This window comes from Podarcis tiliguerta, assembly GCF_965153285.1.
Source record: "Podarcis tiliguerta genome assembly, chromosome: 10".
NCBI lineage: Eukaryota > Metazoa > Chordata > Lepidosauria > Squamata > Lacertidae > Podarcis > Podarcis tiliguerta.
This window is the reverse complement of record NC_139543.1, coordinates 46,762,704-46,785,712: the sequence shown is the minus strand read 5'-3', so window position 1 is coordinate 46,785,712 and position 23,009 is coordinate 46,762,704. Positions and strand designations below refer to the sequence as shown.

General features: G+C 45.5%; 1 protein-coding gene across 1 annotated transcript; it reads right to left on the bottom strand.

Moving 5' to 3' along the window:
- Positions 1-2,648: 2,648 nt before the first annotated feature.
- Positions 2,649-21,031, bottom strand: RAC2 (Rac family small GTPase 2). The gene is made up of 7 exons (XM_083400864.1): positions 20,865-21,031; positions 17,241-17,312; positions 15,297-15,414; positions 13,056-13,118; positions 10,044-10,203; positions 6,421-6,553; positions 2,649-3,740 (listed from the first exon to the last, which is right to left on the bottom strand). The coding sequence occupies exons 1-6, from the start codon at positions 20,897-20,899 to the stop codon at positions 6,423-6,425; spliced, it is 579 nt and encodes a 192-aa protein (XP_083256990.1). The 5' UTR covers positions 20,900-21,031; the 3' UTR covers positions 2,649-3,740; positions 6,421-6,422.
- Positions 21,032-23,009: the final 1,978 nt, after the last annotated feature.

The window sequence follows — 23,009 nt, the reverse complement described above, 5'->3', positions numbered from 1 at the left end:
AAGATGAAGGAGCAACAGAGATCTCTCTCTCTCCCCCGGCCCAAGTCCAGAGTGTCTCCAATCTCCTTGCATATTATGCATGCTCAGTAATTGCCATCCTAGAAGGCACTGATTTTAATTGTGATGGGCTGGTGCAGCCTCTCCTCATTTATGCCCTTTGGCACCATTTCTCATGGAGGGGAGAGAAGCCAAGGCGCTGATGTAAAGTGGTCTGGCATATAAGTAAAAATAATCATCATAATTACCATCCTGTGAAAGTTGTTACCAACCATCCTGCTTACACACATACAGCTCTGGGTCGTGGGGTAACTTGAGTGGCAGGTCAGATAAGCAAGAGCAGCTGATGGGAGGTCTTTATGCAGCACCGGCATACAACCGCAGCATAGTTTCTGGTGCTTGATTCAAAGGAAAGCCGGGATTGGCTTCTGTGATCCGGGATGTCCCATTTCAAATGGGACAGTTGGTAGGTCTGCAATTGTCTGAGGTATGAGGTACCCTTCCTATGTTCTTCATCTGGCTGTGCCCTGTGTCTTTAATTTACACGCCACTCCAGTTAATAATAATAATAATAATAATAATAATAATAATAATATATTTATACTCCACCCGTCTGGCTGGGTTTCCCCAGCTACTCTGGGCTGCTACTAGTGCTGCTATTTCAAAAAGTGGACCTCACAAGCTTAATGCCTGGCTGCACATGTACTATTTTATTTTTGCGCCCCTTTAACAAGTTCAGTATGGATCCTGAGAGCAAGGAGTCATTTCAGTACTTATTTCCTGGGAACCTATAAAGGAAGTAGTTCCCCAACCTCTTCCCAGCCAAACAACCTGAATACAGGAGAGTTGCACAAGTTATTTTAGATCCAGGGGCCAAAGATATGCTTCTGAGAAGAACATTCCACCCACCAACAAGTCTCAAAACACCATCACACGCTAAGATAAAAACATGGACCTAGAAAGGTCCTCGGCAGAAGTTTACCGAAGCCTTAGATTCTTCTTTTGCAACATGAAGCCATGGCAACACAGTTTAGGTCGGGAACTTGACATATTACGTCTGGGCTCAGACAAGCTAGAATCTCAGCAGGCCTGGGGGTCTGACTAATGCTGATTGCCAAACCCCGTAGGAGATGGTTTACAGGACCCAGAAAATAATGTTACATATGGCACCATTAGGAAGATTTCCTGTGTGTGAGACTCTGCCTCCAGCAAGTGCCTTGGAGCATATACAGGCAAGCCTGTGACAGGGAGCAGCAAGGAAATTTGCCTATTTGTTAGAACAATCTTGTTGCATGGGGCTGATGGGAATTATAGTCCAAAATGTCTGGAGGGCATCTTAGGCCACATGCACACCATACATCTAAAGCACTATGATACCACTTTAAACAGTTGTGCCTTCCCCCAAAGAATTCTGGGAACTTAACTTGTTAAGGGTGCTGAGAATTGTTAGGAGACCCCTCACAGAGGTACGATACACAGAGTGGCTGAGCAATCATTCCCTCTTCATGCAGAACCCTGCAAATTATAGCTCTGTGAGGGGGAATAATGGTCTCCTAACAACTCCCAGCACCCTTAACTAGCTCCCATAATTCTTGGGGGAAGCTATATCACTATTTGAAGTGGTATCATAGTGCTTTAAATATATGGTGTGAATGTGGCCTTAGATACAGAAATAAACCTGACTGAGGCTTCCTCACATTCCTTCTTCTGGCCTGTTAAATGTCCAAGTGGCTCTTGCAGGCTGCTTTCTTGCCATTGCCTCCTGTCTGGGGTCATACCACTTGTGACTCCACAGTTCAGCCAACCCAATCCTGAGTTTGCATGGCTGGACTAGAGGTGACAGAATGCTGGAATCTCAGAAGTCATTTCAAAAGGTTCCTGAATGAGGAGAGAAGGATTGGAGGACTGCAACCAATCATGCAAGTGGGGGCAGAAGGGGAAAGGAACTAACCAATGGGAAGAGGGAGGAAGCCCACAACAACCCACCCTTCCCAGATCCTGGTATGTCAGGATCATGAAGGTGAGGGAAAGAAGGTAGCATCTCCAGGAGGAAATCTTGAGTTGCTCACCTACATCATAGCTGTCAACTTTCAGATTTGAAAATAAGGGATCAGCAGCCTCTCCTGTCCCGGGGACAGTCTACGGGATATCTAATAATCCGGGATACCAGCAGGAAGCAGTGGGAAATGGCGCTGGAATAAGGGAATTTCCCGCAAAAAAAGGGAAGGTTGACAGCTATGACCTACATACAGAGACGACCCAGCAACATGGGACAGACCATCCAGTGATGAAGTAAGCCTTTTTTCCCCGTATCAAGGAACTCGGGCACCTGACTGGCTTAAGCCAAGGACTGGAGCTATGCCTTTTGAGGTAAAAGCGGCCATGGCCCTGACCTATCTATGACACATCACATCTCCTTTAGCTTGAACTCCATAATTGGTCAAAAATCCCTCAGAACATCCCCAAGGTCCCAGGATGAGGATTTGATGTAGGTCAGAGTTGTCATGATGCTTTGCAAAAGGAGATGCAATGTATGAGTTACAGCTTCTTAGCTAAGTAGCAGACATGTCGTCATCAGAGAGGCCCAGCCCTGAATACCCGTCTCTTTATCATAGTTCTTTAGAACCAGAACAAGACAAGGGTAGCAGAAGAAGAGTGGCAGAGATATTTATTGAGCCTTTATTGAGCCTTGTTTGCGATGCTGTGATCAGGGACAGAGAGGTTATATGGGGAGATTTCAGAGAACAAGGGCACTTGCACACAAGAGCCCTTTAGCACAGCTGAAGCACTGCTTTTATACAATTGGCTAGAAGTGGAATTAAAACAGAGTTACCACACAAGAAACTTTACAAAGCGCGGTATTCTCCAGCAATACAAGGGTCGAGATCATCCATTAATTACTCAGAAGAAAGGACCATTCAGCAAAGGTCCTTTCCAATGCTATTCAAAAGCCTTCTGTTTTACTATTTCATGTTGGTATACGTTGAAAATGCTGAATGGTGTTTCTAAATTGCCCCAGGGTCAGTTTCTCTTCCCACAGGGATTTGTGGTAGGGGGGAGGAAAGATGTTAAGTACTTATTTTCTATTATTCCCCCCCCTCTTTTCTTTGGTTAATGGTGAAATAGAACTTTTATGATGCTATCTCACCATTAAAATAAGTAAATAAAGGTATAGTTAGATGAAAGCAGTAATTAGAAGCTCCTCTCCCATTCACAGGGAGAGAAACTGTCATTGGAGCAATTTAGAAAGGCTATTAAAGGTGCAAAGTACACTCTGTTAACCAAAGATCCTTTAGCCAAGATCAACAGGAAGCAATAGAACAGAATAAACCTTCAAAGAGGAACTGGAAAGTACAGAAGCCTTGAAACCCCTTAATAGCGCTTTTCCTGTCCACACTGAAGAGACTGGTGCTACAATTGCACTAAACTTTTTTTAAAACAATAGCCATAGATCAGGTTGGAGGTGGAAACTACAGGCCAATGAATCAGGAAAACAACAGAACATAGCAGACTAAATATGGTGTAATGGGGAGGCTTCCTAACAAGTGAGGAATTCCAGGAGGCAATTCCAGACTAAACAACTAGTGTGGAAGCATCCACCACCACCCCTAAAAAATCTCAAAACTCTTCACTGGCATCACTTCGGGAGATACAGGAGAGGAATCCAGTCTTCAGTCTCTTTCCAATCAGCAAAGCCCAGAGAAAGGAGCAATTTCATTGGGTGAGGGAGCCGGGTCTGGAATCTGTAAGGCAAATAAAAAGAGTCAGTCTGCACCGTCCGCAAGTGAGACTTCCATGTGGCACTGCAGTGGGGACTTTTAAGCATCCTTTATAAGGTGTTGTTTCCTTTGGGGAAAGTGTGCTGGAGACTTATGGTCAGTGGAGAGTCCTTTTCTATTCACGGTGTTTGCTTGCTGGACAACTGCCCACAGCTCTAACAAACAAAAAACTGAGGAAAGAAAGAGCAATGGTGGGCTGGTTCACTGGGACTTCTCTTGGGCTCCTGGCAACCCTTTCTTCTTCCAGCTCCTCTGCCCCTTTGTTGTTGAGGGTAACTAGAGCCACTCATTAAAGATTGGTCTTGGGGGAAGGAGAGCGAGAGTACCGATGACACCATCAGCCTGGCTGCTGCTGACTAAAGCTGAGTCAGGAGAGCAGTTTCCAATTGTGTTAGATGCCCAAGCAGCAGGAGGAACTCCTGTTTGGATAGTATCAGGCAACATCTATTTTCAGCAAGCTCCCCTCTCATATTCAGTTGAGTGTCCATCCAAATTTTCTTGACTTTCTTACCAAATGTGTAAGTGGGGAAATCACTCATTCCTCCACTATGAATGTGTGAGGGGAAAGTGGGGCTGCCCCTGAATTTTAATTGAAGTAGAGCCCCTTCACATGACCAGTAAATGGGTGGACCTACAGGTTGAATAAATGAAATTTTAAAGTACATTTAAAGCAAGCAACTTCCCCAAGGAGTCCTGATAGTGGTAGCTTACAACCACCTCACAGAGCTACAATTCCCATCATCCTTAACAAAACTACAGTTCCCAGGATCCTCTGGGGGAAGTTAGGGTGCATATGTTAAGATTTACAAACCTTATTTCTATCCTATACACACATATAGCATCAGAAACTCATCTCATGCTTAGAAAATCTGAAGTCACTTGTTCATCTGGTCTATTTTGATTCCATAGCCGAATAAAAGACATCTGAGTTCTTTTAAAAATCTGTATTTCCCCTTTCCATAACAGTTTGCAACCAGCAATTTAATCCATGACCATACTGTTCCAGATCTTCCATTGATCAGCTGTCGGGACACAGGATGTTCTCCAAGCTTTTGCTAGCAAAGTCAGCTAGCATATGTGTAACTAATTATAGTTATATAGTCTCTCCCTAATTGGTTTTTAACATGTCCCCCAAATATTGTTAGAGGGTTTAATTGAAACTCTAAGCTTGTGATATCTCTTAGGCTTTGAATTGTTGTTTGCCAGTATTCATTAACCAGGCTGCAGTCCCACCAGATGTGAGCGAAAGTTCCTTTCTTCTCCTACACTTTGAATGCATGTGTGACACAGCTAGGAATATATTTGGTATAGTGACTGGGGTATAATTCTGCCTAGGTGTTGCTTTGTGAATTTCTCCTTTGAATTTCCATCTATCCGGTACTTTCCCCCTAGAAAAATAGCTGCCGGTACTCACCATGAAGTTGTTACAGTAAACGCTACATTTTTAACAACAAAAAAGAGAGGTGTCGGCACTGCGTGCCCTTGAGTACCACCTGGGGGGGGGGGGAGTACTGCATCTATTACCTATCTTACAAGGGCCTGTACACATAATTCCTCTGTACCTCCAATATAGTCACAGTGAACTCTCCCAATTCTGTTTTGCAATACTGATTTTGTGACCGCTTGGGACTACTAAAATTTTATACCTTTTAGACAGCAAACATTTTTTCTTTTCCAGAAACTAATTTTCTCAAATAACATGGGATCCCTTTCTATATCGACTGCTCTTGTAATATTTTCAGTATAGCTCCTTATTGGCAGATACTGCAAAAATCGGCAGATGGAGATTGCCTTGCTTTTCTGCTAATTGGCTTTATGAGACCATAACCCCCTGAAATATAGTGTCTTTGAATCTGGTTATGTCCTCTCTAATCCAGGCAGAATAGTCTCGTTTTTCTTTCATTTTCTGAAAGCCCATATTTCAGGGGAAATTTCCAGGGCCAAAAACATTATCCATACTTTCCCCATATTTTAACAATTGGTCTCTTGATTTCACTTGCTGTACCTTTCCTTGTTTCTGTTTATTACATCTGAACCAATATAACAGGGAGTTGGTTCCTATTTGCTCTCCCATCCATGGTGAGGTATCTCTGAATTCCCAATCTGTATAAGGGAATTAACAGCAAGTCACAGAATGATTCTGTTTTACAGTTTTCCCTCCCAGCCACAGTCTCATTATCTGGTGTCTTCAGGTCTCTTTCCCACAATCTCTGTTAAGATACAAGTGGTTCGGGAACTGGTGGAGGGGGTGGCAGCTTAGGTAGGACTGGAGGCAGTGGTAAGCCGCTAAGAGTGAATCAGATGTTGAGCCAGAATCGGTTCCACCTCCCAAGATGAAGGGATGCTGGCCCTGGCATGAACAGACTCTTCAAGCTCAACACACTCAGAGAACTGCCTGCTTGCTTGCCCAGTCTCAGGGCACTTCCAAAAAGTGTCGCTCATTGAATCAGTGTCTTAGCTTCCACCTAGCCACATATCTGGTCCTCTGGTACACCTGCTGCACCTTGTAACCATGCCTTGTTTATGTACCATTCTGATTTAAGTATCAAAGTCCTTGGCAGAAACCAAACTGGACATCTGAGCTCTTCGTCTGGCAGTGAGGGCCAAGACAGAGGAAGGCCTTTGCCAGTACTTACTTACTTACCCTTAAAGGATACTGCACCCCCTTTTCTTTGTCTTTGTGGGTTGTGGACAGAGAACTGCCCGAATTGCCTCATCAAACACTGTTTTCAGGCCGCGCTGAGTCAGTGCTGAGCACTCGAGGTACTTCACTGCATCTGTGAATACAAAAAAAAATTCTGAGGAAGGGGTGCTTTTTAAACTCAAATAAATCACAGCATCATCATGAGCACAGGGACAAAATGGGAACTTGCTTCTGCTGCCCTGTTGCTAAATCAGGTCCTCCCTTAAAGAGGGCACATATTGCAGTGAGACCTGGACAACCGACACCCTGTGTTGTGGGTGGGTATGTTTGGTCAGCCACAACACCCGATTGGTAGGTCCCTCAAAGCTGGGCGCAATCTGGCCAACGGGACGCAGTCCAAACGGTTTGAGGGACCTATTTATACCCATGAACATGACCCAGAGCTTCCTCTTTCGGCACATGCATTCGGAACACCCTCCCACCTCTCCCTACTTTTAGGGCGTTGCGCTTGATCTTGCTATGCCATCGTGTGTCATCTGTCGTTGGGACAGGGGCATGGTAGGAATTTTCCCCACTTCGCTGACTGGCTGTTGCCATTTGGGTTTAGCCTGCTGCGTAGCAAATCGTCGCAACTTGTAAGGTTGCGGATAGGCTCTGGTTCAGGTGATAGAGATGGGAGAACGCTCTCGCCATCCCTATGTGAAGGGTATTCCATTAAAAGAATCCAGGGACTCGATGGTTTGGTCAACCCCTGAGAGGGGGTTGTGCCCGTGCCTGAGTCCAGGGGGACATTTGGGTGGAGGAGTTAGCCCATTCCCGGCTTTCCGCATATGCAGGTGTTCACCCTTGGCTGACCTGTGCTGGAACCCTGGGTCAGCACTACCTTCATGGCAGAGAGCTAGTCGAACCAGAGCATATGCAACCAGTCACTTTCTGTAATCAATAAAGTTGTGGCCTAAATTCTGCCAAAAACCAAAACCAAAATTTGAGTCATGTGTGAATTTATTTAGGGGGGAGGTTTCTGGGTCTGAACATGCAAACACATTGATTTGGTGATAAATACTATAGGTGACAGAAAATAGTAATAGATGAGTGCGTCTCATTGTTAACGAGAAGATTGGTGGTTTGAGCCCACTCAGGGAAGGCTGTGGACAGGATTCCTGCATTGCAGCAGGGTTGGACCTCAGGGTTCCTTCCAACTCTACAATTGTTGTTGTTGTTTAGTCGTTTAGTCGCGTCCGACTCTTCGTGACCCCATGGACCAGAGCACGCCAGGCACATCTGTCTTCCACTGCCTCCCACAGTTTGCTCAAACTCATGCTGGTAGCTTCGAGAACACTGTCCAACCATCTCATCCTCTGTCGTCCCCTTCTCCTTGTGCCCTCCATCTTTCCCAACATCAGGGTCTTTTCCAGGGAGTCTTCTCTTCTCATGAGGTGGCCAAAGTATTGGAGCCTCAGCTTCAGGATCTGTCCTTCCGGTGAGCACTCAGGGCTGATTTCCTTAAGAATGGATGCGTTTGATCTTCGTGCAGTCCAGGGGACTCTCAAGAGTCTCCTCCAGCACCATAATTCAAAAGCATCAATTCTTTGGCGATCAGCCTTCTTTATGGTCCAGCTCTCACTTCCATACATCACTACTGGGAAAACCATAGCTTTAACTGTACGGACCTTTGATTCTAATAAGTGAAACATAATAAATGAGCATCTGCAGCTGTGAATGTGCCTGGCTTGGTTGCTCCCTGGTGATAATATGTTTTTAAAAATAAGAAAAAAGGAAGCTGCAGTGACCATGTAGGCTCTAGTGGGCCCCAAGATGTCTGTCTCAGCTTAACACCAGGCCTCTTTGATGCTGCCATCTTCTTGTTCTTTGGCTGGTCATGGGGTGTGTAATGAGCTGATGGGCCCTGGACTTTGACCACCAAGTGCTGCTCCATCTGCAGAACTGCTGTAACATACAGCAAATAGATTTCACCATTTGTTTAAACAGTCTGGTGCTTTATTCGTTTGCTTTCATTTTCTGCATTTGTCTATATGCTTCCTTTATTTATTCACTGTTTTAAACTTGTTGTCTCTTGGCTGCCCTAGGAACCTAATTCATCATATTAATTTGCCAAGTCCTGAACAAATTAGGCTCTTGCTCAACCTAGGTATCCCCAAATGCCCAACCACTTAGGTCTTGGAGCTGCAGTGGAAAGGAAAGAGGAATTCACCTACGCAGGAAAGAACGGGGTTGCTTGTACAATGAGAGAAAGGGGCCTTGAGAATGAGCGAGTGCAGCATGTTACCCTTTGCTGGTTAGCGCCAGACCACACGGCAGGAAAAGGAAGTTGTGGCTGAACAGTGTTTCAACTGACAGAACTTTTGAAGACCAGTTCCGGACAGAAAAGGCCAGGGAGTAGAGAGGAGGAGGAGGAAGTCTGAAAAGCATCTCCAGTGCTCACAGTTAAGGCAAAAGCAGTCGGATGAACTACTGATAGTGAGGTCCTCCTGCACAGGAAGGATGTTTCCGAGAAAATAAGCAGGCATCAGGTGGGACTTCTACCAAGATTGGCATCGTCTTGGCATCTGAGGCAAAAAGGCTTCCGCCTTCCTTCACAAGCAATCTCCTCTGCAAATGGGCTCCATTGTAACCTCTGCTAGCAAAAGCAGTGTGCATCATTCTAAGATGGCGCAAGCAGGCAGTGTCCTAGAGGAGTAGCATAGGCAGCAATTCATCCAATGCAGTTTGTGCAATGGTAGAAAAATGGCTCTGCTGCAATATAGATATGTGAACTGGAGAGCAGCATTGATGCATAAGGAGGAGCATGCACAGAACCAGGCAAGGAGCCCCACCACACACACACACACTTTTGACATGGCACATTCGTTAAAAGTGCATACCAAAAATGTGTTCACAAAGAGAAATTCACCCTGAAATGCTGAGGAATATTTGTGAAAATGAATACATGTGTCCTCCCACTTATGTGTGATTGACTTGCACACAACTGCACACATGCGCAGTGAGAGGAAATAATGAAATAATTCAATTCCAACCAGCCCCAAAGACACCAGAGGCATAGCAGGGCTTTGTTTATGCAGCTCAGCCTCCCCACCCAACGGCTGACATGTGGGGTAGTGCAGCAGCAGCCACCACTTTCCCACATGTCCTCCAGCCTCCTGGCAGTCCTAGAGCTTCGATTCTAGTTGTGGGAATTTTTGGATACAGTGCTTTTGTTATGGATTGGAGAGAGAGAAGCAGGGAGGGCATTTAAAGGGTGTTAAGGGGGTGCTCACCACTTTTGGAAATTTCATTTAGGTGCACAGGCACCCGGAACGTATGCCCCATGCAAATGGGGTATCAGCTGTAAATTTCAGATTGTTGCAGAAATGTGGAAAACTGAATTTAAGACTGGGGAAATGAGAAAAGGAGAGACCTGAAATGGACAGATCCTTCCAGAATTGGAAGTGGCGAGTCTTGTTGCACTCATGTCCCGACTGCAAGCTTTCAGTAGGCATCTGGTTGGCCGCTGTGACTAGATGGGTCACCCCCCTGACCCAACATGTTCTTATGCTGTTTTCCACAATTTTAACAGCCCCAGTTTGAATTGGGGCATCTCCTCCCACCACCTCACCCTCACATACCAATTTCCTTGGCCAGCGCAAGGCCTTGTGGGTACGTAATGGGTGCCAACTTCTTCTCTTTGAGCTTCTCTATGGTGTCCTTGTCATCTCGGAGATCCAGCTTTGTGCCCACGAGGATCATGGGAGTGCTAGGGCAGTGATGCCGTACTTCAGGGAACCACTAGAAGAAAGTTCAAGATTTGAAGTGGGAAGAGTGAGGCGAGAAACGAAAGAAAGAAAGAAAGAAAGAAAGAAAGAAAGAAAGAAAGAAAGAAAGAAAGAAACTGGGCTACATTTTGTATCATTGTAGTCTATCTAGCAAACACTTTACAGACGATAAGAATTGTCTTGCTGGATCAAAACAAATCTAATATTACCACCTTTGCCAAGGTGGAGCCTTCCAGATGTTTGGGAGTTGCAGTACAAAACATCTGGACGGCACTAGCTTGGCAAGGGCTGATTCACACCATCCCTATTCATAATAGGGGAATCTTTTAAGAAAAAATTAATTTTAAAGCAGCCTGGGGCTCTGATATCGATATGTGTGCTGGAGATGAGGAGTTTGATCTTTTCTCCTGTATCTTTTCCTGATCTATATTTCACCCCTATGCTGGTAATAGTGGGGAAATAAATGTTGTTGTTGTTTAGTCGTTCAGTCGTGTCCGACTCTTCGTGACCCCATTGACCAGAGCACGCCAGGCACTTCTGTCTTCCACTGCCAAATACAGGCATCTATATTTGCACACACACACACACACCAGATCCAGCAAATAGTATCTTTGGGATGTGGGTGGGGAGTAAATTTAAACTGGAAAAGTGGCACAGGAGGAAACAATTAAGCATCACCTCCCCAATGCTGCTGCTCTGATGAAACCCAGACCTCTCCACAACTGTTTCTGAAGCACAACCAGTCAATAACCAGGAGGTTTCATCATGGAACTCTTGTATCACATATTTTTTTGCCTAGGGCCAGCTCCAGGTTTGCGTGATGCCCACACCTTCCATTCATCATGCTGCTGGCCTCTGCCCATTTGTCACAGGCAGCGCCAGTTCCACTTTTGTATCCTCCCACTCCTCCATCCTGTTAAAGTCCATTTTCTGCAGGCAGGTGTGTGGGAGGAAGCCACCCACAGAAAGGAAGAGAAACAGTGGGGAGGTGTGGACAGAGGAGAAAGCGGAAGTGACAGCACAGGTGGGGAGGAGGAAGTGGAAGCAACACTGGTCCCTTGGCAGATTTCTGGCAGCATCACTTGGTGCCTCTGGGACTCATTTTGTTCTTAAAGCTTACGATGGTACAAGCTGATCTTCATAGTGGATCTTAACACTCATGATGGTACAAAGGAAAGGAGGTGGCCTTTCAAAACCTAGGCGTTGGCATTTCAATGGACCCCAGGACTAAGCCCTAGCAAATTTGTCAATTGCAAGGGATCAAAGCTGTCAGGGCTGGAGTCAGAGACAGATCAGCAATAAAGGAAGCAGAGCTCTGTTGCAGCGGCAGAGCATATGCCTGCGCTGCCCAGGGTGGACGTGCTCCCGAGGGGGGCGGGGCATGGAGGGTGCCCTCCCAGATGCGGGATTGCCACTTGGGTGCATGGAGCGGTGCACACACCTTGCAGCTGGGGGCAAAGTGAGCTGCCCATGGGGTGGAGCGAGCTGCTGATGGTGGACATTTGGCACGCCATGCGCCCATGACTACAAAGCTTCCCCTGAGCTGTCAAAATGAAGGGGGAAGGGGGGAATGCTGCCGGCAAAGCGGTGCAGCTCCCCCACTGGCTCGGGGTAAGCTTGGGAGTCGCAGGCGGGTGGTGCGCCAAATGTCACCCCCTCAGTGAAGACATCTGGGGCAGCTCGCCCTCCACCCCCTTCCTCCGCCCCTGCTCTGTTGTCAATGAAGTTCACTCTTTATTCAAGGAACATGCAACTCAGCCTAGTGGTCTCAGCAACACTCTCCAGTAGGTCTAGTTCCTATGGAACAGTTGCCAGGTCCCTGCCTCCCACCCTTTCTAAGGCTCCTCCTCTCCCAGATGTTTCCCAAGCAGCTCAAACTGCATCTGTGCACCCCTGATCTCTGTTCTGCTCTTCTTGTTACTCTCCGAGTTCTTGGAGACCAGGGGAGAGGGGAGCTGGTCTCAGCAGGAGAGGGAGACTTCCTCTGCTTCAGCCTCAGAGTCTGAACTGCTCCCTGTCACAAGCTCTTCCTGCTCACAAAGCCCAGTTGCCCAGGGGCGAAGGAAGGCGTCCTGACACCTGGGGCTGGCAATGCTACATAGGGCGCATGTGCGGCACTGCTACATATGATGCATGCGCCGTACATAGTGACACCGCACGTGCACTGTATAGTGGTTTGCCGCCGCCGCTCCAACGCTGTATGGACGGTGCCAGGATCCCTCCGTTGCCACTACAGCTGCGAATGGAGGATCCTCCGTTTGCAGCTGCAGCCACGAGCAGAGGGTCCTGGAACCACGCGTATGGCATTGGAGCGGTAGCGGCAAATCGCTATACAGCACATGTGCGACGGTGCTACCTACAGATGCTGCACATGTGCTGTACTTAGTGGTTTGCCGCCGGTGCCGGGATCCTCTGCTTGTGGCTACATCTGCGAGCAGATGATCCTCCACATGTGGTTGCGGCAGCACGATGGCTGCTCATGCTGCCGTGAGCCCCCACGGGGTGACTTCTTGACACCCCTGCAGACATGGAACCTGGGGTACTCCACCCCCCGCCCCCCCATTGCGACGCCACTGCTGTTGCCCCTTCAGCATCCAGCACCTTCACCCCATCTTCTCCCTCTGACCTCTCCTCGGTGCTCCACCACCAATCCCCTGGCTCTCAGTCTTCCTCCTCTGGGGTTTCCCTTGGGGGTTCCCTGGCTGGTGCCTCCCACTACTCCTTTTCATCCAGCCAGTCCCTGCCGAAAACATCCAGGGTCACCACGTTTTCCACACTGCAGCTGGCCCCAAGACCAAGTATGATCAATTTCTCACGTGCCCAGTGCCTCCTTCCTCAGCTGCACAAACACCAGGATGATCTCACCTTAGCACGGACATTCTCATAAGATGCGGGGCTGACTAGAGAGAAGCAGATGAGGAAGACGTCCTGTGGGCATAAAATAAAAAAAGGACACTTTAAAAGTCACACTGAGGGTTGGTGCTGTCTCATGTAGCAAAACAGAAAACACACCAAATATTTATATTGTGCTTTGCCCAAGTACTCAAAGCATTTCATGTACTTCATCACAGCAGTCCTTAACCACCATCCTGTAAGGTGGGACACTATCATTATTTCCATATTAGCCAGTTATAAAGTGATAGGGTGAAAGCAACAACAACCCTGAAAACTGTGCATTAAACCACGCAGATCAAACTAAATAAATATAATCAGGGAAACCAATCCAAAATGAATATTAGAACCAAAGATGAATGGCAACTTAAAATGATGGAATATGTGCAGCTTGCAGACTTAACTTATAGAATAAGAGAACAAGAAGAATGCACATTTAAAGAAGACTGGAAAATGTTTACCAGCTATATTGGTGAAAATTGTGTTTATTTAAAAACACTGATAGCATTAAGATAAATTCAACAGTGTAAATAGGTTTTGATGGCTGTAACAATGGATTGCTGAATGGATTGTTCATGTAAAATATGCAGGGATGTATGGTATCCAAAACGAACCACGGTAGGAGAAGAAGGAAAGTCATTGATTTAAGGTTGTTTAAATGAATATTTTGAAATGTAATTTAGAAAAATGTACTGAAAATTATTAAAAAACAAAAACAAAATGAATATTAGCACACTCCAGTGTTTTTTCATTAGACTGCGAAAATTAGAGCACGATCCGATTAAGCATTTTTTTGGGTTCCATTGATTTTAATAAGAGTTCATTATCTGTTTCATTGAAATAAATAAACAGCACAAATAATACGCTAAACATTAGAAAAGGAAGATTGCACTGACGTACTAAACTGATTGAGCGACAGAACAAACCCCAAACTTACTAGTGCTATTTCATGAATAAGTGAAAGAGAACCTAGAAACTGAGGAAGACTGTAGGGCAGGACATGTTCCTTCTGACACCCTAGGATAACCTTTGTTAGTTACCTTTGATTCTTGTCACCATCCCACATACAGGCTGGTGGGCATCTGTTCTACATTACAGAGGACCACCCTTTGTTTGAAGGTCTATCTGTTCCAAGTCCTGATGCTGCCGGGTTCCAACTCCCATCAGCCCCAGCAAGCCTGACCAATGGCCAGGGATAATGGGAGCTGTAGTTCAGCAGCATCCAGATGGCAAAATGTTTCCCACACCTGACACAGAGTATTAACTTCTTTGCTCCATTTCAGGCTTTACCTGACAGTTCATCTTAGTCTATGACAGGAAGAAGAAGTGATTTTGGCCTATTGCAATTTTTCACGCAGAGAAGCCACAGCTGCTTTAAATACAGTGGTACCTCAGGTTAAGTACTTAATTTGTTCCGGAGGTCCGTACTTAACCTGAAACAGTTCTTAACCTGAAGCACCACTTTAGCTAATAGGGCCTCCTGCTGCCGCCATGCTGCCGGAGCACGATTTCTGTTCTCATCCTGAAGCAAAGTTCTTAACCCAAGGTACTATTTCTGGGTTAGCGGGGTCTGTAACCTGAAGCGTATGTAACCCGAGGTACCACTATACTCGCTTTTGTTTTTCTATTTAAGTTAGAAAAGCCCTGGTCTCCTTTGTATCTGTGAGAGAGGGGGAAAGGCAGTACCAAAAAGGAAAACATAAGCCAAAGCCTACACCAGTGCTGAAAAAGATGACTTGATTTTGCAGAACAAACATAATAAGAAGTTCTATTATTTTTTGGTTCTGAAGGATAATAGTCAAATGTGATTTGTTCTTTAGAGGCAGAAGCAGTGTTGAGTGGTCCACTTCAGGCCACTGGGAAGACCCTCACACAGGTCAATCATCAATAAGGTGGTATACCAAGCATAGAGGCTGAGGTAGTTGACACTGGGAAAGTTGCTCTTTTAGGTGCTTCTGCCCTGGGCCACTTATGGCTTGGGTAGCTGACTGGCAGCCAGTGCAGTGCTTTCGGGACCAGGGATCCATGGTCCCATTGAGCTGCTGCACTTAGCAGCCTATCAGTTGCCTTCAACACTAGGTGCAGCCTCCAGATTGTCTCAAAGGGCAGCCCCGGTGCATTGCTGTAGTCCAGCTATAGGGAGGTCACTAGAGCATGGATAACTGTGTCCAAAACTGCAGAGAAAATGCATATGAGAAAACAAGAGGAACTCACTGTCTGAGGATAGGAGAGAGGTCTCAAGCGGTCATAGTCCTCCTGGCCAGCTGTATCCCACAACCCCAGATTTACAGGTTTGCTATCAACCATTACATTGGCAGAGTAGTTATCAAATCTGTAAAAAAAGTAGGTGTCAGTTCCTTAAAGCTTACAGTTAACAGGGTGGCCATATTTCAAAAAGTGGAAATCCGGACACAAAAGTTGTTCAGTTGTTTTTGGCAAAGTTGAGCTTTTGCCAGTTTCTACCCGGACACTGCTTCCAGCTACAGTAACATGAGCTGTTTCGAAGGGGAGGATCTTTGTCCATTTTAAGACAAATTTAGAAAGTTCACAGGAGGAACACATCTCAGCCTACCCCTTCTTCACCCAGTCACATGTGTCCCACAGAAAGCCTCTCCAGTGGGAATGGGTTTATGGGGTGGCTGTGGCGAGGGGGATGGGGAATTGCTTAATATTGGGCATGGGAGAATGTGTGCAAACTGTCATAATATAGTTTAGACATTAGGTGGCACAGAAATTTATTGTATCTGGGTGGAGTCGGGCGTTTCCTGTTACTGTTCTTTTTCGTTTAAGGGAGAGAGGCAATATAGTTCAAGTTCTGGCTTCCTGACAAATGCAACCTCATAGGTTTTACATGACAGATCCTAAATAAGTCAATTTAAGGAAGTTAATGGCAAGAAAGTTTTGCACCTCCACCTCTCTTTTAATGCACATTGGAGAAAATATAACTACAGCCCTCTATAAACTTCTTAACTTTCTATGGTTGCTACTTAGGGGACACGTGACATTTCATTCCAACATGTAACCTTTGTAGTGATATCACAGCATGCCTGTGCATCACAACAGTAGCCTGGTTTTTGTTTTTTGAAATTAATAATTGGTTAATTTTTACATGATCACGATTCGGATCAAGTTGAATTATTGTGCTTTTATAAGGGATAAAGCAATACAGCTTCTGCCTTGGAAATCAGTTGAATGGATTCCATTTCAACCTGCAAAGAGAGCCTTTTACATCCCAGCAGGCAACAATAGCACCTAGGGTGACTCAAAAGTATCTCTCAACTACTCTGCCTGTTCTGACTCAAGTGGTAAAATTCAGGGCTGCGCCACTTCAGATTGGAGGGGTGTTTATGTGTCAAAGCTTTAATCATCTCCCATATAAGTAACTCCCTGCATGTATACTAAGCCTAAACGAAACCTTTTTCAGTCAGAGGGCAACATGCCAGTGATGGTTGGAGCCAGAGACAAAAGTGGGTGGAGCAATACATGACAATGTTACCTTTGCACAGCTAGCTAATTTCTACACACACGTTTCTGAATTATCAGGGTTCAAGGACACATACCAGTCAGGCGAAAACACACAAGGAGAAGGGGTGCCACCCAGGGAGTCTCCCAAAGGCCAAGATAGAGAAGTCTTGGAAGCCTGAGCTTCCAAACCCCTTCTCTACACTAAACCAATACACAAATGAAGCAATTGACTCCCAGCTATAGTCTGAACAGCTTGAGAATGTTACCATGTCCCTCCAGCCCAAGGCTACCTCAAGATGGTGCCCTCCAGATATTGTGGACCCCAACACCCATCAGCCCCGGGCAGCATGACCAATGGTCAGAGAGTTGTAGTCAGCAACACATTATGCGGCCTCTGAGCTTTCCCAACCGTCATGAAGTGTGTTTTATCCTAATTAAGAGTGATTAAAATTTACAACAACAAAAATCCCATATTCTCCTCCTTAATCCCACTTGTGAGGAGGATACAAGAACTATATCACCATTGCATTCATGCTTTGTATACTGTTTTCCCACAAAGAAATCATGCTCAAAGCGGCTCACAACAAAGAAACAGGGATGCTTATCAAACAAAAATAGGCTTTATCTCAATTCTTCGAAAGCTCAAGGTCCACAGCCTACAGATCCTTTGCCTCTGAGCTGCACCATACTCACACGGTAGGGATGTATTCTCCTGGGAAGGCATTTGTGGTGTAGCTGATCAGGAGGCAGGTTTTACCCACAGCTCTGTAGAAAAGGGGAAAGAACACATGGCACATATTATTCCAGTTTCTGCAGTAATATGCCTGCTAATGAAGCAGAGCAGGAAGTACAGACAGTAGGAAAAGGGGGAGCCTCCCTCCGAGGGCCCCTTCTAATCCCAAGGTAATGAAAAGCTGGAAGGAACGCAAGAAAAGGTGTCTCTTTCATTCATCTATTCATTCATTAAATCCACCTTCCCATTTAACAACAGCAACAACAACAACAACTCAGAGCAGCTGGTATGTTTTCAAACCAGTTGAAATACACAGCAATAGTAAAATAAAAATAATTTAAATTATTTTTAAAACTCTCAATAATCTAAAAGCTGGGATAGTTGGATAGGTTTTGGGGGAACGTTATAAATGGGGAAAGGGTTGGTGGAATGGGGTTTCAATCTGCTACAAATCTCGAGCAGTGAAAAAGATTAGTGGGTGTGCCTGGGGATATTCTGTGACATTGTGGGTGCCACCACTGAAAATACCCTGCTCTACATATTTACAGATTGTGCCTCTCTAAAAGAAGGTATATAGAGCAGGACATCACATGGGATGGTGACATGGTTCATACAAGATTTTAACAGGGCGATCCTATACATGTCTACTCTAAAACAAGTGTCATTGAGTTCAACAGGTCTTTCTCACAGGTAAGTGGGTATAGGATTGTAACCTAAACTACTACCTGAACCCAGTGAAGCTCAGGTGAGCTCTCAACAATGGCCAAAATGGGAAGTTGTTTTTGCAGAGTAGGATAGAATAGGGCTCTGTGCCTGGCCTCATGCTGCCCACACAACATTGGGTGGGGATGAGGAGGCAGAGTAGGGGGACAGGATTTGGGAGGGGGCAGCCCCCTCCTTGAAAATTTGGGAGAGCCTGAAGACCCCTCAGCCCCCACTACCTGGTGCATCTGCCAGATCTTTTTAGTTGGAGATTGAATATGTAATCTAGCTCATACACGTACTTGCCCTGCTGAACTGCTCAAGAGAACGGTGCTTTCTGTTTTCTAAAATTTGCATGCATATGTGAGAAAGAGAGCTTACAGACTTCCTCTTTGGGGTATTTTTAAGAGGAAGGGACCAGTAAAGGGCAGGGAGTGGGAAAGTCTCTTTGTCTGCTGCTGGCCCAGGTGACACCCTTATCCAAAACTCCTGGCATTGCAATATGTGCCACTCTCTTGATGTTGCATTCAAAACTTCTCTTCAAGCTTCTCTCCTCCTCCCTAACTGTCCATAGTGGTACTTAGCAGATACGTGCACAGATCCAATCCAAGATGCAAGAAACTAAAGCTGCAGTCCAAGGAAGTGGAGGGATGGGGGAGAAATGGGGTTGAGTTTGCTTTTAAAGGGAAGCCTATCAAATTGTGACTTTCCAAAACAATGTGTGAGTGAAAACCTAAAGGCATCTTTCAAAATTCACACTTCTCTGAATTTTGCATTGTAGTTCTCCAGCCAATTAATGTGCACCAAAATGCATATTCTGGGGCAAAGCGTGTATAAAAATGTGTTCATTAGAAAATAACACGCAAAAATGTGTTGCATTAGGGGAAACTGACACCCTCCCAAAAATGTGTGCATTAGCAGAAATTGCCCTTAAAAATGTGTGCGTTAGGAGAAATTCTCATTAAAATGTTGATTATAAGTTCCTTGTGCAATTTTTTTAATGATGTGGAAATGTGGAGAAGTGAATTTAAGATTGCAAAAAATGGGAAACCAGAACCTGACAGATTTGTACATTCCTAAACTGAGTTGGGCTTTCATCTAAGAAAACATGCGTAGGATCGGGCTGCAAACCTCAGACATAGAGAAGTTGAAAGCTTGTATGGAGCTAGCTTCTGTTTGTGGAAAATAATATGTTTTTGAGTCACCCAGACCACATAAGCAGAAAGGAGGTGAAGATGCTGCCCAATGAAGAAGTCTTTGTACTGCAAGCACTTTCCTGAGCTGAACCTTTTACAAACTGGTGCAGTAAAAGATGCTCTCGTTTAGTACTGCTCATTTCTCACCCCACCATCCATCATGGTGGCTTCTGACTCTGGCTCTCTCCAATCAGCAACTAGTTTTACTGGGGGAGTACTTAGAAAAAGGAAGAGGTGTGTGTCAGGCCAAAGGCCTAACTCCACCTGCACATGTCTACTGTTGCATGGTGGGAAGCCCACAATCCAACTGGCTCCCCATGTTTTCACCTCTCACTTGGAAACTGTTGGGCCAGGTGGTATTCCCCCAGAGGCCCACATTTAGCCCTTGCCCCTCCAGCTGCTGGCCCAATTGCTGATTGTTAGCAACACCAGGAGGTGATTATTCTGGTTACACCTTTAAGGGTCACATAGGTGCCTTATACACAATAGAAACTCTTAGTGCCATAGGCTGCCACGGTGCAAAGGCCTCCGCTTTCCCATGTAAGCTTTTGCCTGTGGATGGTCACATGCACATTCTCTCTTGAGAACCTTTAGGGGTGTCCATATGCTGCATTCAACCTGCATGTACAACCTGTGTACATAAATAATTGAGCTGTACACTCATACAGTGATCCACATGTAACATTCAATAAGTGCCCATTCTATGTACCCGGTAACCTAAGCTGCACAAATCAAGAGCTATACACTTTCACACAAGCACTCGTTGTATGTGTGTTGAGGCAGATCAGTGTAATGTGTGAACAAGCCTAATGGAATGTAGACGGTTGGTCCATCTAGCTCAACCTTGTCTACACTGACTGGCTGTGATGCTCCAGGGTTTCAGGAAGGGAACATTCCCAACCATACCTGGAGTTGCAAAGCAGATATTCTACCACTGAGCTGTGGCTCTTCTTCCAAGGGTGTTTCAGATTAATCAGTCTTCTCAGCACAGCAGGGAAAGATCCCAGGGAAGGATTCAGAAAGCAATGTGTGTGTGGTGCATTTACATATAATGCAGAGAAAGCATGGCCTAAATGCAGGGTTGCCAATACAAGGGCCACATCTTCACTTGCAATTCATTTCAGAGATGACTCTGCTGTCCCACCCTTCAAACCCACCAACCCATAGAATTCAACTGTTTCTGGATATGCTGTCAGAAAGACCAAGGAAGTTCTTCCATCATTCCCACAGAAATCAGACCCCACAAGCAACACCATAAAATGCAACACAGAAATAACACACTCTGTATCCAAGTCAGAATTTATCAAAAAGCACCTTATTCTTATGCAACACATTGAAATGGGGGTGGGAAACCTGTGGCCCCCTAAGATGTTGCTGGACTCCCACCATCCCTGACCATTGGCCATTCTAGCTGGGACTGATGGACCATTGCTCACACTAGCTGGAGCCCCACGATATCTGACAGGGCCACAAGTCGCCCACTCCTGGCCTAAGGCGTGCTCTTCCCCCACCCTTGATTGCTCTTGAAGCAAGTCACAGTTCCTTCCTGTGCTTGCGTGGCCTCTCTGAAAGACACAGAGAGAGAAGCTGTCAGCTCTGGGGCCTCGGAGCAAGGAAGGATCTACTCCAAGGCAGAGTCACGCCTTCCCTCACTCTCCCCTGTCCCCTCAAGCAAATGGTACATACCCATCTCCAACCACCACACACTTGATGGCTTGCATGGCTGTGGCCTAGCGGACTTATGGAGTTCTGTTGAGTCCCCCGGTCAGATCTAACGGCTTGCAAGCGATGATGGCGGAAAGCCTCCGGCAGTTATGTCAAAACGGAAGCTGAATTGAACAGCAGATTGTGGGTTAGGAAGGAAAGGGAAGAGAGGCTGTTTCTCAACCCGCCTACTGGTCCCTTCCCCCCACCAGGCAGCCAGGGAGGGGCATGTGCAAGCATACCATTTCAAGAGATATTTTCTATCTTTGCTTGCCCCATATGGCTAGCCATCTCCTCTCATCACACTCTGTGACTCCAGGCTTTGGACTTGTAGGGGAAGCTACTTGTGCAGCTTCCAAACATCCAGAAGAGCAGATGGAGGGATGGGAGAAGCACAGAAGGGGAGCCTCTTCTCTTTCGTAGCATTCCTAGTTTAGGAGAAGATATCTGGGTGAGGAATGGATTAGGCTCATGCTGTAGCTCTTTCCAACCCCCTGGTGAAGAAAGAGAGAAGCTGCTTTCTTCCAATGGGGAATGAAGGGTTTCCATGTTTAATAAGACACTGACAAAGTTTCAGGTTGCCTCCGATATTTTGCCGGAGGGATTCAAGAGCATACCGGAAATTTAGGTTTGTGCAATTAAAGTGGATTAAAGCGCTCTGTCATCCGAGCGCAATCGACGAAATCAACTTTCTGCCGTTAGACCTAAGGCTCAATAAAGACCAAACACTGTCTAAGCTTTGTGTAAGCAAGCAAGTCTGAATGGATGCTCATTAAAGAGATCACCTGGAGGATGAAATCAACACCTCCCAAAAGAAAAGGGGCCTCTTATAATTGAGCCATAAATCTTTCAATCACTCGGTTTATGTCTATTCTTTGACGCACAGGAAACCACAGGAGGGGGGCTCTTGTGCTTGTGTCCTGCTGGAGGGTTTCCCACAAGCATCTCAGTGGCCACTGTGAGAACAGGATGCTGGACCAGATGGGCCACTGGCCTGATCCAGCAGCCTCTTGTGTTCTTATAAGTAATGTGGCCCAAGAAGAGAGTGTGTGCCCACTCACTGTGTGCCCCTTTAAAAGCAGATTGGTGTGCTTTAATGAGGGGTGAATTGTCCATGTGATCATTGCAGCTATCACTTGACAAATTACAGCTTTCATTAGTCGCCACTCTGCTCCGCTAACAAGCACACAATTAATTACTGCCATTGCCTGTACCAAGTCATTACGAAACAATGGGGAGCAGTGCGGCACCTTAGTGATCTGTCATGTGTCAGCTACTGAACCATAGTGAGGTAATTTAGCTCCTGTGGAGGGGCAACTGGATCATGTCCTTAGATGCTATGAGGCTGGCATGGTTTCCCACAGTATTCTCGGGCTTTCAGAAGAAGGGATTGTGACAACAGTGATTACACAACTCAAAAGATAATTGCTAAATTACCATCAATATGTTTTCCCATTCCATCTCCATCTCTTCATTCTGCAGGACTTTCTTCCAGAGCACTTTCAAGATCTCTCTGCAAATTTCCCCCCACTCTGCTGTCATGGGGTATCACCCATAGTGGTGCAATTTGGTCATTTCAGATTTGGGACATAGTGGTCTCATTACAAGCTACTGTGTATCAAGGATGGACAAAATTAATACATCCTTGTGCAAATTTCAGTTTCTCTCAGTTTCTCATTTTTTCTTTTATAAAAAAATCATTTTTATTTGATTTTACAAATACAAAATTATAACAAACCAAATGCATATCCATATATAATGATTACTCTGAATCTCCCAACTTCCCTCCACCCCCTCCGTGGGTCTTGTTCTCAACATTTATAACTGCATATTATCCCATAATCTATATTGTATATCAGTTCATATTACCCATGGTATTTGTTACATTACAAATGCAATTAAAATCCTGCTAATATACTTGGAAGAGCAGACCTAAACAAATGAGTTTCTATATTACATTGCCAATCAGACTTTACAGTCCACCATATTGTCTTTGATGATCGTTCTCAGTTTTGGGGCTGCAACCGTGAATTTTGCAACTTTGTCTGTCACGAACCTATTGGTGCAGACAGCAAATACGTGATCTTCACTTGATCATCCACATCGAATGGCAGATTTTTTTTTAAA

Excerpts from the sequence above, each read along its gene's own strand:
- RAC2 (XM_083400864.1), bottom strand. The coding sequence starts at position 20,899 with ATGCAAGCCATCAAGTGTGTGGTGGTTGGAGATGG. Across the intron at positions 17,313-20,864 it reads TGTGTGGTGGTTGGAGATGG|AGCTGTGGGTAAAACCTGCC; the intron begins GTATGTACCATT and ends CCTTTTCTACAG. Across the intron at positions 6,554-10,043 it reads TGCGCTGGCCAAGGAAATTG|ATGCAGTGAAGTACCTCGAG; the intron begins GTATGTGAGGGT and ends TTGTATTCACAG.